General features: G+C 36.9%; 1 protein-coding gene across 1 annotated transcript in view; it reads right to left on the bottom strand.

The window, feature by feature from the left end:
• Window positions 1-1,854: 1,854 nt before the first annotated feature.
• The window catches only part of GABRG2 (gamma-aminobutyric acid type A receptor subunit gamma2), an 87,216-nt gene continuing 70,989 nt past the window's right edge, over window positions 1,855-18,081 (bottom strand). Inside the window, 3 exon segments of the mRNA NM_001133740.1 lie at window positions 1,855-4,304; window positions 8,078-8,283; window positions 16,407-16,559. Of these exon segments, the coding sequence (NP_001127212.1) occupies window positions 4,029-4,304; window positions 8,078-8,283; window positions 16,407-16,559 (635 nt within the window). The 3' untranslated portion in view covers window positions 1,855-4,028.

Raw genomic sequence — 18,081 nt, 5'->3', positions numbered from 1 at the left:
CTTAGAAAGAATCATAATAGTTAGGTAATTCCCCACCACTTTGCTTAAATAGTAGAAAGAATGAGGCTGCAGATCCTAGCCATGGAAACTTTTTGGTTGTCTACTGCCACATACCCCAAAGGACAAAGTCTAACTCTAGGTATGGAGTTGTTTAGATGTTTCTTTGAAACAGCATTCTGAAAGCAGTATGGGTAATATTAAATATCAATTGGTCATTTTACATGAGAAGGAATAAAATAAATACAAAACCCATTGACTTCCCTCTGTTACTAGGTATTCTAAAATTCCTGTCTCATTGCAATAAAATGAGTCAAAGTGAGGTTTAGATCAAAGAAAGAAAGCATCCTGCAGTTTGGCAGATCCTAAAATATTAACAGAAAGATAAAGTATTCCAGAATTTTACTTCTAAATTCTGAAATACTGTGAGACACGGTGGAAAGAGAAATGCTCAGATGACCCCCTGATCTGTCATTAACTAGCTGTGTGACCTTTGGCAGTTCACTGAGCACTGGAAAACATAGCCGAGCTCTTGGTCTACGTCATTCCCCCATATTCTACACCTTTGACAAAGATTCATAGTGACAAAGCATAGAGATAGCAATTTTTGACATAATCCCTGAAGACCACATTATTTGGTTAACTTAATTTGACCTTCGTTGCAGACAAAAATTTTTGCTACTAGTCAGAATAATATTGAGGCTTAATACAAGGAATGAAGGCCACATAAAGATATGCACTCAGCTAAAGTTCAGGGCATTGAGTTAGACAGCAGACAACATCTAAGTGAAAATTATATTTTTATAGGTTTGGAAGGTGAGAAATGGATGTTTAAATTAGATGCAGGAAGACATGAGGGGCCAGGAGAATGGGGCCGAGGATGGTTAGGGCAGCTGTGTTGTGAAGATCATATTATATTCCTGGGAGAATTTCAAAAGACTTCAAGAAAACATGACATTGTCTCTGGAGTAGGGCTAATCAACTTCGTACGTTTGTAAATTTTGGGGGTACAAATAACAGTTCTTTGGCCTTAAAAATAACTAATGTAATGTGTAAATTTTTTTCCAATGAGACAGAAATTTCCAACATATAGTTTAAAAGACTTGCAATACAAATATTTCCTAAAAATAAAATAGAGTGATGTAGAGTCACTTAAAGGCTTATATGCCTAATGCTGGATTCTATTAGGGAAGCTAGTTTGTTAGGATGAAGGGAGCATGACAGCAGTGCATGGAAGGCGTTGGAAGTGAGGGAGAGAGCTTTTGACCATTTGTTGAGTGTCACTACATACGTTAGCATTAGTATATCTAATTTATAGCTGCTAAAATGGAGACTTCTAGCTGGGCATGGTGGCATGCATCTGTAGTTCCAGCTATTCAGGAGGCTGAGGCAGGAGGAACGATTTAGCTCAGAAGTTTGAGGCTTCAGTGAGCTATGACTGTACCACTACACTTCAGACTGAGTGACAGAGGGAGACCCCATCTCTAAACAAATAAACAAATACATAAATTATTTTTAATGGAGGATTCTAAAGGCTGAATTGACAATTGTCTAACAACTGGTAAACAGTAAGCTGGGATCCCAACTTTGTCTGGCACTGGAATTAATGTTAATCACACCGAAATTCTTGAGGTAGAGGAGGCTTGAATTTTTACTTACTTTATTACATGTCTGCCTTTCTTCTTCACTCTACAACCCATACGTCTCTCTTAATTTTTTGAGGTGAAGAGTACCACCATGCAAAACACAGTCACACAGCTCACAGATAAATCTCACTGTGAGGGGATTTGGGGAAATGAGACAGGAAAGAGAGGTCACAATCTCTAAGACAAACAGTCCCACCAGACTACTGAGATGCCACCATGGATTAGAATGCAGCATTTTTATTGTAAAAGTCCACATGTTAGGCAATTCCCTTTGTGAAAAGGTTTCCAAATACATAGACAGGGAGCAGCTTATAATAAGTATTAGATTATATATAATATATATTCATATTGCCAATACTATGCACACATTGGAAAGCTAGCTTTTTGTAGTGTCCCCATTACAGAACACATTTCAAGTTGACAATAATATGTTTCTCACCATTGAAACTTGCCAACAACTCTCCCAAAGGGTCAACATTTAATATATTGACAATTCAAAACAAGAAAATAATTCATTCTATTTACATTTGTTTGAGGTTATATACTGGAGCACTGATATATTAAAGGTTTGTAAAACTGGCAGCTAAATATGTTTCAAGATTCATCCAGATGACTTGATGATGACTTTACATGGTTTTATATTGACAAAGCCGCTCTCTCTTCTTTTCTATTCTTTTTAGGTTATCTGTAAAGTTATACTAGCTATGATTTAATTATGACAGAGTAATAATTTCCATAAAAATAATTAACAAAGGGTGCTATTTTAGAAAAATAAGGATTCAGGATGAGTACATGAAGATAGAGCTCAACTCATCATGTTTTAAGTCTGGAGAAATTGCTTTGTTTAACTACAGTGTAATCTAATGAGGCCACAGTCATTGGCTCAACCTCTATGTGAGTCATTCATTTTTTTTTTTTTCAGTTTTTAAAAGCTAATCTTCAATACTTTTTCGCACAGAATACTACATTCTGAACACTAGTCAGGTATGAATTTTGCTTATTCCTGTTATAAGTTCACAAACAAAATTGTGGATGGGCAAGGACTGACTCATCCCCAAACCTGGAAAAATAATACACAAACTCTAATTATGCCCTAGTAGAGTCATTTCTATACACAAACATAGGACATAAATATTGTTTTAAAAGGAGTATGGACTTTGCCTAAAATAATTTTTTGAAGATGAACATAAATAGCTAAAGTTCTTTGGATCCTACTGGTTATTTTTACAAAATCAAATATCACTTGACAACACCTATGTGAGAAGATGAATCACTGGTTTCAGGCCAGCACAGAGATTTTCCAGAAGCATGTGAGGGCAATTCACTTCAAACCATATTTATTGAGCACCGACTATGTGCCAGGCACTACGCAAGGTGCTACGGACCCAAAGAGGAAATGACAAGGATTCTGCCCACAAGGCACTCACAATCACTAGAAGCAGATCTTGATATGGAGAATAAGTTCTGTTATGATCTATCATCCTAAAAGGAAGAAAAAAATAGCGGCAAGCACATACAATTACTTTATACTCTAGTTATGAAATTGGGCATATTTAGAGGTGGCAAATGTTGATTATTCAGTCTATATTTTACTTAAAGTGTTGTAATATGTCATACAAGGAAAAAATAAGCTGTTCGAATCTTCATGCATGAGGGAGAAGGCAATGAAAATTCCTCCCTCCATTTCCAAACCCAAATCCTTATAATTACATTCAGGATTCCTTTATAGCCCAAGGACACAAAATAAAAGACAATAGGATGATAACTTCAATCCATTTATTTTGGATCTAAAGAGATGCATGCACTAAACTTGAAGCATTCTAAGTTATTGAAATATTTACATCATTGTACATGAATGTGGAGGAAATTTTCTTCCTATCTTGAGATAAAGGTGTAATAGATTTCTGGACTAGACTTTCATATTTAAAGTGAGTTATGATTTTTCTTAAATGAGGGAGGTATTCTATTGGGATCAAATTTATCACAACTTGACCCAGAGTGAACATAGGGTACAGTTTTGGACCTTTTTTATCTAATTGCATTATGAATCTAGTAAGGATATCACTACTGTAAATAGTCAGGGCTTTCACTGTTTCATTTGCTGTAGCTGAAAAATATCTTATTTGGTTTGAATGTTCTTGCTCTAATTTTACTTTGCCTTGCAGGTTTGAAACACAGCAAACATCAAAGATCAAAGTTCAAAGTACACTAACCAAAGGAGGGCTGGGCACAAACAATATGACATTATAAAATTTACCAGGTTTGGACATAGAAACAAATTCAGATCATTGTCAACCACATAGAGGATTATTTAAGTGGACTTAGAACAGACATCTCTCCATGAGACTCAGTGAATAAACCCATATCAATAAAACCCATACCTCCTCACAGGTAGAGGTAGGAGACCCAATAGACCAGATTAAACAGGCAGAAGGCAGTGGGGAAGAAGATCCGAGCATAGGAGTCCATTTTGGCAATGCGGATATGTATCCTCCCATGTCTCCAAGCTCCTGTTCGACAATCTTCAAAACAGCAGAAAAAACTGGCACAGTCCTTGCCGTCCAGACACTCATAGCCGTACTCTTCATCTCTCTCTTGAAGGTGCGTAGCATTATTCATTTGAATGGTTGCTGATCTTGGGCGGATATCAATGGTAGGGGCCTGGGACGAGGGTAGGGAAGGAGAGGAATCAGTTAGTTGTTCTCGAGAGATCCTAGGTTGTTTTTCCACAATGTCACCAATGTGATGATGAATCTGAAAATGGGTACTCAGGAAATTGCTATGACATCATGATCTACAATGGTAAAATTGAACTTAGAAAGATAGCACATTTGCAGATTTCAAATTTTGAGCTTAAGCAGTGCAGCTGAAAATAATATCATCAAGCTAATAGCTATAGCAAGGAGATTGAACACCAAAAGAACTCAAAGTTAAATATTTAAATCAAATTACATGGAATCTTATTCTAGTAACTATTAGATGTGACGTTGGTTACATGAAGGCATTTGATGGTGCTGCATGTAAGTGGAACAGAGAAATAAAAATGCATCAATTCTGAAATCAAATATTGTGTCATGCTTAGTTATAGGCAAATAGAAAACCCATTACACTGTGCAAATGTATTAAATGTTAATAGAAAATGTTAAAATCTATATAAATATAGAATTTTCCTGATTTTATACCACATGGTATGGCTTATGTTTTAAGGGACTATGATACTTTTTCTAATATTCACCATCTATAAGCTTAAGAATGTCAACAATGTTTACCTACATGGGAACGGAAATTGAGAAAAGAAGGTTACTACTTGTCAAATTTCCTGCTAGACCAGTTGGTAAATTTCTATACAACTAAATGATATATTTAATGTTAATTAGGATGATTTCATTTTAGGATAATGTAAACAGAAATTCTAATGTCTCAGAATCAGCTATCATATTTGAATAGAAATCTCATTGCAACATATTATAGTAGAGCCAACAGGCCCAGGGATCACTCTGGAAATAAGGAATGGATATTTTAACTCAAAGCCTTTCAAAAAGAATATTGTTCTTACAGAACTTACAGGTAGTGTTCAGAAAAACAGAAATCATTAAGTTTACAAAACAACAATGCACCAATCCATTTTGAATTAAGATTTACAGAGTTAAATTTTAGTTTTAAAAGAGTACAGACTTGGTAGGTGTAACCAGTAAGACTCAATCCCATTTTCATCAGAAAAGAGGAAGCTCATTTTGGCTTTGATGGATAAAGCAGCCAGCAGCCTTCTTTACCTATGACATCTCATAGGGATTATAGCTTTTGAGCTTGGTGTAAGATTAAAACCTATGTGAATTAGTGTATAGTTGCTGAATCAACTCTAGAAGTCTGTAGAACTTTCTCCAACATATTATCTCTAGTAGAATGCTAAAATGTCTACTCATAAAACAAAATAAAACACCATGTAAGCATTAATAGTTAAATTCAGCAGTTGCATGCAGTGAATTTCCATTCCAAAAACATTATACCTTGAAGGAAAACATCCGAAGAAGCTTTGGGTTTGTAGACAGAAAAGAGAATTGCATTTGTTTTTAATAAAAAGGAGAAAAAAAGAAAAGAAAAAAAAAGAGACAAGATAAATTAAAAATACATTTTGAAAACATAGTAAGTGAAATGAACTGAAATTATAAACACAGAAGGAGAGTTCTGAGCTTGGGATAAAGTATTTGCTTAAAGTTAAGTGTAATTTTGTAATTACTAGTGAAATCTTTAATAAATTAATCTACAATTATTTGACTGAAGAAGCCAGAGTTGTTCAATTGCGAGGAAGTTTTCTATTGCCTGGTTCCCCTGTTTAAAAATACCATGATTCTATTTTCTAATTATCATCAAGGATAACTTAATAGGTGAGTCTTGACACAATTATCCAAAAGGCATATTAAACAGGAAAACAAACTTTCAGCTTCTCATTCCTAGTTTATTTTCTTGCTAGTTCTGATAAATCTTCTAATTACCTAAAAAGAAGTGCATGAAATTCTCAGGTAATTTCATTTTCTCAATTTTTTTATCCTGTTCTCCTCTGCCTTTTCTTCTTCTGCCATTTCCATGACCCTGAATAAAGGAATCTGCCTCTATCTTGGCAACAAAATCTACTCTGCAATGGCGTAGCTGACAGAGAGGGCCAAGGGGCTTTTTCCAAAGGATTCATCAGAACTTGTTTGAAAGCCAGTCCTCATGTCCTTGTTACAGCTGGCAGGTAATATGCCAACTCTCAATAGAACCACCTTCTTGAGGGAGAGTGAAATGGAAAGTGAACAAGAGGGAGCAAACAAAAACAACACAACAAGGAAAATAAAACAAGGATAGAGAAAATGGAAAGTCAGAGAGAGGCAAAACAGACAGGGAAGGGAAGGACTGCATAAAGCATTGTAAATATTTGAGCAATTAAAGACAAGCATTTTTTTAAATCAAGAATAATGATGTTTCTTTCTTTCCATGTTCCAAAGTCTTACATTCAAATAAACACATTACTCTTGTAGTATTTCACTTGGGTTTCTGGAGCTGCATCAGAATACAACCTAGAATCAGCTAAATTCCTTCCTTACAATTCAACCTCCAAAGTCTCTGGGTTGTATAGCTAGAAAGTATTATGGCTCTCAAAGCAGAAGGCCACGATCCAGGATTGTCAGGTGATTCTCTTTGCCCATATCTTGGAAGGGAATGGACCTTAACTTTCATGGGGACTTCTATGAGCCAGCCACTTTGTTCAGGTGTGTAAATGGGTAACAACTGTGTGCTCTCCTCAACACTCACAATAAAAAACAGTTGCATTTGTGTTTGTGCCTCATCCTCACTATTTAAAGTTTGGTGGCAAGTAGAAGTCATCCTCCCTGTTTTCAAATTGTGACACTGAAATCAATCCAGGCTGATAACTATATAAATCATCAATATCAACTATCATCACCAACTACTAATGTTAAGTACATTCATGTGTAGAGTACTATGTAATATTTTGGGATTTTTTGTTTTGCCCTTCATTGCCACATTTATTTCTCATAGCAGCCCCATAAGACAAGTGTTTTTAAATAATAGATATATAAAACAAACAAGAAGGCTAACTAACTTGCCCATATAATAGTAAATCATTTGTTTTTAAAACAAAAAGATACATTTTGAGAATGAAATCAATAGAAATGCTCTGATGACAATACCCACACTCCACCTCCACACACACACTAAATCATTTGCAAAAATGTAGTCCGCCTTGAAATTTCAAGGACCTTATAGCTTCCTAGTGTAATGCCTTAGATGGAAGTTTTAATTTAAAACATCAGTAATTTAATAATATTATCATGGCCAGACGCGGTGGCTCACCCCTCTAATCCTAGCACTTTGGGAGGCCAAGACAGGTGGATCACCTGAGGTCAGGCGTTTGAGACCAGACTGACCAATATGGTGAAACCCCGTCTGTACTAAAAATACAAAAGTTAGCCAGGCGTGGTGGTGTGCGCCTATAGTCCCAGCAACTCAGGAGGCTGAGGCAGGAAAATTGCCTGAACCCAGGAGGCAGAGGTTGCAGTAAGCCGAGATCCCGCCACTGCACTCCAGCCTGAGCAACAGAGCGACACTCCATCTCAAAAAATCAGTGAAACCTGGAATAATAGCAACAAGAAGAAGGTCGCATTTCTCAAAAATGGCTTTAGTCTCCACAAAATAAAGAGAGCAAGTAGTTATATTTGCATAAGAATTCTGACATAGAAAAATAGAAGCAGACTCGAGTCTCTCTCAAGTAACTAATGACCGTAAATGAATCATTATGGCCTGGCTAAACTCATACATGGTGTTTTCATCTTGGAGCCCAAACTGCTGAGCCTTAGCCTGCAGATAGGCTAATGAAAACAAACTCAACTGAAATCATTAAAATTTCAGTGGTCCCAATGGAAAATGATACATACAGGGTTTTTCTTCTTTTTATCTTTGTCCTTGCTTGGTTTCCGGTTGCTGACAAAATAATGCAAGGTGCCATACTCCACCAGAGCAGAGAAGACAAAGATGAAACAAACAGATACAAAGAGATCCATCGCTGTGACATAGGAGACCTTGGGGAGCGATTTCCGGGCAATGGTGCTGAGGGTGGTCATTGTCAGGACAGTGGTGATACCTGAAGAGAGGTGTAATGAAACAGGTCATGTGATTGCATAAGCAAGTTGGGTAACTGAGTCACTCGTGAGACTACATTGTTTCACGACTTCTGAAGGGCAGTTTCAGCAATGGGAAAGGAGGTATAAGTGGATTTAATTCACTCTATTTACAAATATTTATTGCCTGTCTACTATGTATCAGTTGAAATGAGAAACACTGATGAATAGATTTGGTCTGGCCTTTATGTTCCTTATATTTTAGTGAGAGAGATATACTGTGAATCATGTCAGCAGAGAAAAGTATAATGTCACAGTATGGTATGTGCCATGGAGAATACAGGGATGGGGAGAAGCTAGTTAGATGGAATGCTCAGAGAAGAACTTTTTGAGGAGTTGATGTTTAAAGTAAAGATTAAAATGTAAGAAGAAACTAACATTTTGATTATTATTAAATTAAGGGAGGGTTCTGAGAAAGAGAAATCTTGTCTGTTTTTTAAATTTTTAGAAGACCTGGCACCTGTGGAGGGACAAGGGGATTAAAATTATTTTGATAAAAAGGAAGTTATAAAATGTGGCACATGCAGACACTTTACATTTTATTCCAAGTGCAAGGAGAAATTATTCAAAGATGCTAAATAGAGGAGGTGGGTTATGTGTAAGTGACATGCTCTGATTGATGGATTCTTTTTAGATTATTATAGGATTAAAATAAGTGTCTTAGAAGTAACATAATAGGTAATATTTACTGAAAACTTCCTTCTGCCAAGGGCAATGATAAGCGCTTCATATACATCGTTTCTTTGAATCTTCACAGCAGGTATTTTCATTCTGAATTTATAGATCAGAAGAACAAGGCTAAAGGACCAGTACCACATCCAATAGTTGGTAAGTAGTGGACAGAATTGAACACAGAAATTACATGAGTGATTTCAAAGCTCATACCTTACTAATTATACAACAGCACCTATCCAAATCTGTCCTCTCCAGTGGTTGTTTAGTGACAGGGAACAATGTCAAGACAACCTATATTTATCAACCAGAGAAGGATGAGGAGCTCTCTTTTTATTATTATTATTATTATTATACTTTAGGTTTTAGGGTACATGTGTGCAATGTGCAGGTTAGTTACATATGTATACATGTGCCATGCTGGTGCTCTGCACCCACTAACTCGTCATCTAGCATTAGGTATATCTCCCAATGCTATCCCTCCCCCCTCCCCCCACCCCACAACAGTCCCCAGAGTGTGATGTTCCCCTTCCTGTGTCCATGTGTTCTCATTGTTCAATTCCCACCTATGAGTGAGAATATGTGGTGTTTGGTTTTTTGTTCTTGCAATAGTTTACTGAGAATGATGATTTCCAATTTCATCCATGTCCCTACAAAGGACATGAACTCATCATTTTTTATGGTTGCATAGTATTCCATGGTGTATATGTGCCACATTTTCTTAATCCAGTCTATCATTGTTGAACATTTGGATTGGTTCCAAGTCTTTGCTATTGTGAATAATGCCGCAATAAACATACGTGTGCATGTGTCTTTATAGCAGCATGATTTATAGTCCTTTGGGTATATACCCAGTAATGGGATGGCTGGGTCAAATGGAATTTCTAGTTCTAGATCCCTGAGGAATCGCCACACTGACTTCCACAAGGGTTGAACTAGTTTACAGTCCCACCAACAGTGTAAAAGTGTTCCTATTTCTCCACATCCTCTCCAGCACCTGTTGTTTCCTGACTTTTTAATGATTGCCATGGTAACTGGTGTGAGATGGTATCTCATTGTGGTTTTGATTTGCATTTCTCTGATGGCCAGTGATGGTGAGCATTTTTTCACGTGTTTTTTGGCTGCATAAATGTCTTCTTTTGAAAAGTGTCTGTTCATATCCTTCGCCCACTTTTTGATGGGGTTGTTTGTTTTTTTCTTGTAAATTTGTTGGAGTTCATTGTAGATTCTGGATATTAGCCCTTTGTCAAATGAGTAGGTGGCGAAAATTTTCTCTCATTTTGTAGGTTGCCTGTTCACTCTGATGGTAGTTTCTTTTGCTGTGCAGAAGCTCTTTAGTTTAATTAGATCCCATTTGTCAATTTTGGCTTTTGTTGCCATTGCTTTTGGTGTTTTAGACATGAAGTCCTTGCCCATTCCTATGTCCTGAATGGTAATGCCTAGGTTTTCTTCTAGGGTTTTTATGGTTTTAGGTCTAACGTTTAAGTCTTTAATCCATCTTGAATTGATTTTTGTATAAGGTGTAAGGAAGGGATCCAGTTTCAGCTTTCTCTATATGGCTAGCCAGTTTTCCCAGCACCATTTATTAAATAGGGAATCCTTTCCCCATTTCTTGTTTTTCTCAGGTTTGTCAAAGATCAGATAGTTGTAGATATGTGGTGTTATTTCTCCTTAGCGCAGTAGGCAGCACGTCAGTCTCATAATCTGAAGGTCCTGAGGAGCTCTCTCATGTAAAAGTTGTGTTATTTATACTAAAGGCAAAATGGATTCAGTATTCAAATAGGTTCTAGCTCTTGCTATAGGAACTTAAGTCATCTTAACACTCTAGGCCTCAGTTTTCTCATCTGTGGGACTAATTCTTTGAAGGTCCACCTAGCTTACCATTCTATGATTCTAGTTGGGCATTTCTAATCCTGAGTGGAGGCATCTTTCTGTACTCTAAATGCAATAATCCCACACTTTTACCAGGTTTTGTTATTTATATTTCTTATGGGGGACAGAAAAGAAAAATAAAGTTTGCATTATTTAATGATGTGCAATTCTGACTATTACTGCTAACCAAGAGACTTCTAGGGGACAGTCAGATTCTCCTCTGTCAAACGGAAGTGCTAGGGAAACTTCGAAACAGGTCGGGCCAGGCATGGTGGCTCACACCTGAAATCCCAGTACTTTGGGAGGCCGAGGCGGGTGGATCAGGAGGTCAGGAATTTGAGTCCAGCCTGACCAACATGGTGAAACCTCGTCTCTACTAAAAATACAAAAAATTAGCTGGGCTTGGTGGTGGGTGCCTGTAATCCCAGCTACTCCAGGGGCTGAGGCAGGAGAATCACTTGAACCCAGGAGGCGGGGGTTGAAATGAGCTGAAATCGTGGCATTGCACGCCAGCCTGGGTGACAAGAGTAAAAACTCTGTCAAAAAGAAAGACATATAGACAGACAGACAGAAAGAGAGAGAGAGGAAGGAAGGAGGGAAGGAAGGAAGGAAGAAAGGAAGGAAGGATGGAAGGAAAGAAAGAAAAAGAGAAAGAAAGGAAAGGGAGAGAAAGAAAGAGATAGAGAGACTTGGAAGGCAAGAGAAGATGAAGATACTGAGAAAAGCACCAGTGTCATACAGGAAAAGAGGTAAAGCTTTTATTCTCTAATAAGTAGGTAACTGGTAGAATATGCTTAGAAGAAAACAGAGAAAAGCAAAAACACTCTTGAATAAAGGATAAGTAAGAGGAAATAAAATTACTGTTATCTTCCTAATCAGTTCAAGTCTTTGTCCGAGCCATTTTTGAAGAGTTTAGCTACATTTCCAAGAACCATGTGGTTCTCTTGGGTCATTTAATTGTAGCTTAATATGAAAGTTTCCTAAATACATACTTGTTATGAAATTCCAGAGAGTGGAAAGACTGGTGTTGGTTTAAATAACTATAGAGGAAGGGTAGCCTTTAATACAGGAAAGAGATGATCAAGGGAACTATGTTTATAAATACCATTGGCCCTTTTCTATACTATTCCTGATTATGTAATAACCAATCTCCCTTTCTAGTCTGTGTACTCTATGAAAACAGAATCTGTCTTGATGACTACCATAACCCCACAGTGGAGCATCGTGCTGGGGCTCAATAAATGTTTGTTCAATGAATGTGTGAAACAATGAATCAATGCATAGTATATACAAGAAAGATCAAAGATGCTCAGTCTACATTTGAGAATAGGAATCCATAATTTTGACTTTTGGGAGATATTTTTAATTGCAAACAAAGTAGTTAAGATTTATTGATCTTTTCCTTTGGCCAGATACTGTGTCAAGCACTTTCTCTCTATTATCTCACAAGATCCTCTTAATGATTCTATAATGTAAGTATTATTATTATTATTATTTTTACAGGTGACAAACACTGAGCATTGGAAGAATAAAAACTTGTTCAAGATAGTAAGTGGTAGAGATGAGATAGAAACCTAGGCAGCCCGACTTCAAATGCTGTGCTCTGAACCACAGTATTTTAGCTCCACAAATACATGAAAAATATGTGGCACGAAGTGCCAGACAGATGGGACCTATTGTAGATTCCTGACTAGCGAGGTGATACGGGTCTGGCATCTTCCATATTATCATGGTAGAATCTTAGGGAGGTTTGGGATCCTCATCTACAACATGGGAGTGGTGGTGGTAATGATGGGGAACCTTATAAGTCTCTAGTGAAGATTAAATTTAAAAATGTGCATAGGGTACCAATACCTAGTAAAACCCTAATAAATATTAGGTATTGATAGTTTTTATTTTAGAAAAGAAAGTTCTATTTCTTAAACTAAAAAACATTTAATTAGGTTGTCTGTGCATGAATTCATGTAAGTTTCTCATTGTATCTAATCACAACTGATATTTTTGCAGAGGACTGAAAAACTAAATTGGCACTGTGGCCTTCATTTTACAATCAGGCCTGAGGCCGTACTTGACCCTGCACAAGTGAAAATGTCAGTATTTATGGTAGGTACTGTAGATGAGTTAATTTTTTAAAAATGTGGCATGGGATAATTTGGGAGAAACAAATTTCGATATGCAAGTTAAATACTGTTCCAGCAAATTGGGAAAATGTTATTTAGGCTACATAGACATTCATCACAGCCATGTAGAAGCAGACTCTTGAAGAACTGCCTCATGATATTTTCAGGACTCTGCCTGGAGCCACAGGAGACTGCAATGACATCAATAGTGAGAGGCAGAGTAGGGATGGTTTATATTGGCTCCTCAACAAACAATAAGACAGCTTCCATTTTGATAAGTAAATAAGTTAGACTTATCTTACCTGGGAAGATGAAATATATCCATAGCTTCTACCAGTTCCTCCAGTCTTGGCATGAAGTAAGCTCTTCAGGGATGTTACCTCACCTCAAAGCAGTTAGGTGAAAAGTACCAAATGGTATTTTCATTTCATTCATTGTCACCACACCAGAAATATGCCTCACCAACTACCACCTGGGCACCAAACTACATTCACTTTTATATGCTCCAAGATGATGGCTGCCCATACTCTAGGAATCTGTGCTCAGAAAACAGCCAGTGTCTCTGAGTCAGCGTGGATAAATTTATCTTGCTCATCAAACAACGTGGCCTAACTGTTCTGTGGCAAGAAGCTTAAGGTCTGCATGTGCTTAAGGTCCTCTCATTTAACTCTGGATTGTAAACATTGGGAAAAGTAATGGGACTCAATGAAGTCTAGAGCAGGGTTTTAAAAGGTGACTGCACATTTGAATCACCTGCGGATTTTTTGTTTGTTTGTTTTTCAATCCTAACACCTAAGTCACGTTCTAGACACATTAGATAAGCATTTCTTGGGGTTGAACTAAGGAATCTGCACTTCAAAAAGTCCTCTAGTGACTTAAATGTTCAATTAAATTTAAGAAGCACTCATCTAGAAAAGTGAGACAGCAAAGTTAAAATAGAGAAACTGGCCCAGCTCCGCTTCTCACCTGTACCTACAATTGGTCTTCACCAAGGCCTCCTACCCAGAGCAAACCTATGTCTCATCAGCTGAGGTGCAGATCTACTACCTCCTTATGCTGTGACTTTGTGTATGTCATCTAACCTTGCAGCACCTCTACTTCCTTAGCTCAGCTCTAAAAATTGTGATAATAATGATCATTACAGCAACTTCTACATGCAGGTGTTGTGAAGAAGAGAAAAGACATCGAGACCATATTGAGCATTCCTGACTTACAAATTACAAACAAGTAGAAGCACCTATCTGCTATTTGCTCAAGGGCCTCTCGCTCATTCCAAAACTCACTCACTTTGATCCCTTCTTCCACCATGATCCTTTGCCAGTGAATACTTATTTACTGAGTGGGTTAAATGAGTTACCCAAGAAGTCATGAGAGAGATTTTGGCCAGCAAGAATCCAGGCTTCAAAGGAGAGATTGATTGGAAATCTCTTCCTTAAAATGTTTTTGGGAAGAGGGTGGATTAGAATACATCAATGTATTTGCTCCAGCCATACATAAGTGTTTACATCAATTGAACAATTATTTGAGGTACCAGCCATGTTCCAGGCACTGTACTAGAGATGTACAAGACTGACAGTCTGATGAGAGACTTAGAAGCTTGTAATGCAGTATGTATCTGTTCATAGTGACAAGTAATAGTCCTAAAGTAATAGGCTCAAAATATTTGGGGTTTGTTTCAGCATGTAGCATTAGACAAGATATTTTAATTTTTGAGAAGGACTTGTAGCACAAAGTACCACATATAACAGGAAAAATCAAAATAACTTTCTTTTGAAACAGATGGGAAACTAAATTAGGTTTGGAAAAGGACAGATATGCAAATGATGTCTTTTCCCCCAGTAATCACTTCTGCCCTCAGCTTAATAACTTAGTACAGACCATTTTGTCAGAAAATGACTATAGTAGCCAACATTTCTGAGGCTTTACTATTTATGTGCAATTTGCATCGAATACTTTATTTAACCCTAGTAGAACCCAGAAAGTTAGGTACAGGAAATTATACATGTTTTGTATATGAGGAAACTGTGAATTAGAGATTAAACGACATTCTAATGTTATAGTAAATGTGTGATGTCAAACCCATATTTGTGGGACTCCAAAACCCAATTTCCTAGCTATTACACCCTACTGACTTTTTAGACAGTTAGCAAGGGATGTGGTTCTAGGTTTTACATAGCTGATGAAAGGGTGTTGAATTTTGTTCATGTCTCACTAGCTTTATTTTTAGTTAAGGTTTTAAAAAGTTTCATGTGTTGGGCTTTGTTTTAGTCTGTGTGAGTCTTCTTCCCCATGTGAAGAAACAGATGTGAAAATTCAAGACAAAGATCACCATACATATTAGATTGAGCAAATTGCAAATAATCTTAAGAGTTGCTTTTCCCCCAAAAATTTCACAGATTAATATGTTTTCTCAAAAATATTTTTTTCCATGGCTGTTCTGTAAAGAGCCAATTACTTCAAATGTTAAACCAATAATTATTCATGTGGGGAATAGCCAACAGCCAATGGCATGCTGGTAAATGTGTAACAATTAATTCTAGAAAAAAGAAGGCCCTGACTTTTGTTTCCATGTTGTTAATATTTCCTTCTTGGCTGATTTCACATTAACAATGTGACATCACTGTATACCAAGATGGGAAGAGATAAACACAATCAACTTGCATGAGCTGGTGCGAGCAGCTTCAGCATATTACCCAGAGACCTAAACAAACACATTTGTTAATATTAAAATGGTTTTTAAAAAACAGTTAACTAAAATGTCTTAAGAAAAGTTACTCAAGAAAACTTATCAAGGTAACTAAGGAGAACCCAACTATAGAAAAAAAAAATCTTTTTTTTTTATTATGCTTTAAGTTTTAGGGTACATGTGCACAACGTGCAGGTTTGTTACATATGTATACATGTGCCATGTTGGTGTGCTGCACCCATTAACTCGTCATTTAACGTTAGGTATATCTCCTAATGCTTTTCCACCCCCCTCCCTCCACCCCACAACAGGCCAGGTGTGTGATGTTCACCTTCCTATGTGCATGTGTTCTCATTGTTCAATTCCCACCTATGAGTGAGAACATGCGGTGTTTGGTTTTTTGTCCTTGCAATAGGTTGCTGAGAGTGATGGTTTCCAGCTTCATCCATGTCCCTACAAAGGACATGAACTCATCATTTTTTATGGCTGCATAGTATTCCACGGTGTATATGTGCCACATTTTCTTAATCCAGTCTATCATTGATGGACACTTGGGTTGGTTCCAAGTCTTTGCTATTGTGAATAAAAAATGCCAATTTTCTTGAATATGAAACAAATGGTATTTCTATGCAATTGCAGGCTAAATTTAAAGCACATCAACATAGAAATGGAAATAAAAATTACTTGTATTTGGTACTTATCTTGAGAAACTGCAACATAAACAAAGATTTCTCACCTAAAGATGTTCTGGCTGGAACAGCATCCTTATTGATCCAGAAAGACACCCAGGATAGGACGACAATGAGTGTGCAGGGGATATAGGTCTGGATGGTAAAGTATCCCATTCTTCTGCTCAGATCAAAGTAGACAGACATGACCACATAATCTCCTGGAACAGAACAAATATAACACCATACAATGCTTTATCAATCACTGGAAAGCATTAAAAATAAGCATGTATTTTTAATAATGTATTTTAATAAATGTGTGTCATGCACACACATTTAAATTAAGAGTTTTCTACAAGTGGTATGTTGAAAACTATTTTTGCCCACTTGGGTTAAAAGACAAAAATGAAACACAACCTGAACTGAATCCCAACTCTTTTAGAAGCAATTTGTCTACTAGATGGAAGGAAACATTTTTAGCATACTGATCATATTTTCTTCTTTCTGTGCTTTCTGACGTCCTCTCTTCCTATTTCACAAACGTTATAAAAATGTTTGGTGAGGAGGGTAGGGAACAGTATTTCTACACTGTGCGTATCTTGTCTGCAATTCATTCTAGGTTTTGTAACAATTTCCTCTTATTTCTTAGGATGAAATCTTTATCTATAAAAAACATACAGGAATATCCTGGTGCTTGACACTAATAAATGAATATTTTACTCAGAATTTATAACTAAATTCCTATGATGAGACATTTTTTCACATGTTCATTGAATCACATGGTTATCCTTTATAGCAGTTACTTTAAATTTTAAGTGTTTATTCATTTCTGTGGTGATTTTTGCAGTATCTTTCCCCCTACTGGACTTCATCTGCATGAGTCTACAAACAGTGCCCATTTAAGCCCACCATTGCAAACTAGTACTTAGCATTCTGCATGACTCCAAACAGGCATTCAGTAACATTTGTCAAGTAATTGTGCAAATCAGTTAATGTCTTTATAAATCGTACACATAAAATCCTCTAAAAATCAAGAAGATATATTATGGAACATTTGAATTAAAAAGCAAAATTTGGCTGGGCGCGGTGGCTCACGCCTGTAATCCCAGCGCTTTGGGAGGCTGAGGCGGGCGGATCACGAGGTCAGGAAATCGAGACCATCCTGGCTAACACGGCGAAACCCCGTCTCTACTAAAAAATACAAAAAATTAGCTGGGCGTGGTGGCGGGCGCCTGTAGTCCCAGCTACTCGGGAGGCTGAGGCAGGAGAATGGCGTGAACCCGGGTGGTAGAGCTTGCAGTGAGCCGAGATCGCGCCACTGCACTCCAGCCTGGGCAACAGAGCCAGACTCCTTCTAAAAAAAGAAAAGAAAAAGAAAACAAGAAGCAAAATTTACGTAAATAATCCAGAGAATATATTAAGAAAAACTACTAAAAGAATAAGGGAATAACCATGTAGCCATGCATGAGAACGATTTATTGTGACACAATTTGAAGTCTCTTTTTAAAGTCATGATGCATAAGTTGCTCTTAAAATTCCACGTCATTCATTTTGAATCATCCCAAGTAAAATTTTAAAACATTTTAATTTTTAAAATCAGAAAATATATTACAGAAACACATCCCAGTTACTACACTTTTTAAAAATATTCTTAGAGAATATCAGTTTCAAATATTGTATCTGCATTCACAATGTGAGATGAATAAATGAGATAGCTTTTCTTTTTTTTTTTTTCTTTTTTTT

This window comes from Pongo abelii, chromosome 4 (genome assembly GCF_028885655.2).
Source record: "Pongo abelii isolate AG06213 chromosome 4, NHGRI_mPonAbe1-v2.0_pri, whole genome shotgun sequence".
NCBI classification, from domain to species: Eukaryota; Metazoa; Chordata; class Mammalia; order Primates; family Hominidae; genus Pongo; species Pongo abelii.
Note: the sequence above shows the minus strand (reverse complement) of the source record. Positions and strands in the feature narration are given on the sequence as shown.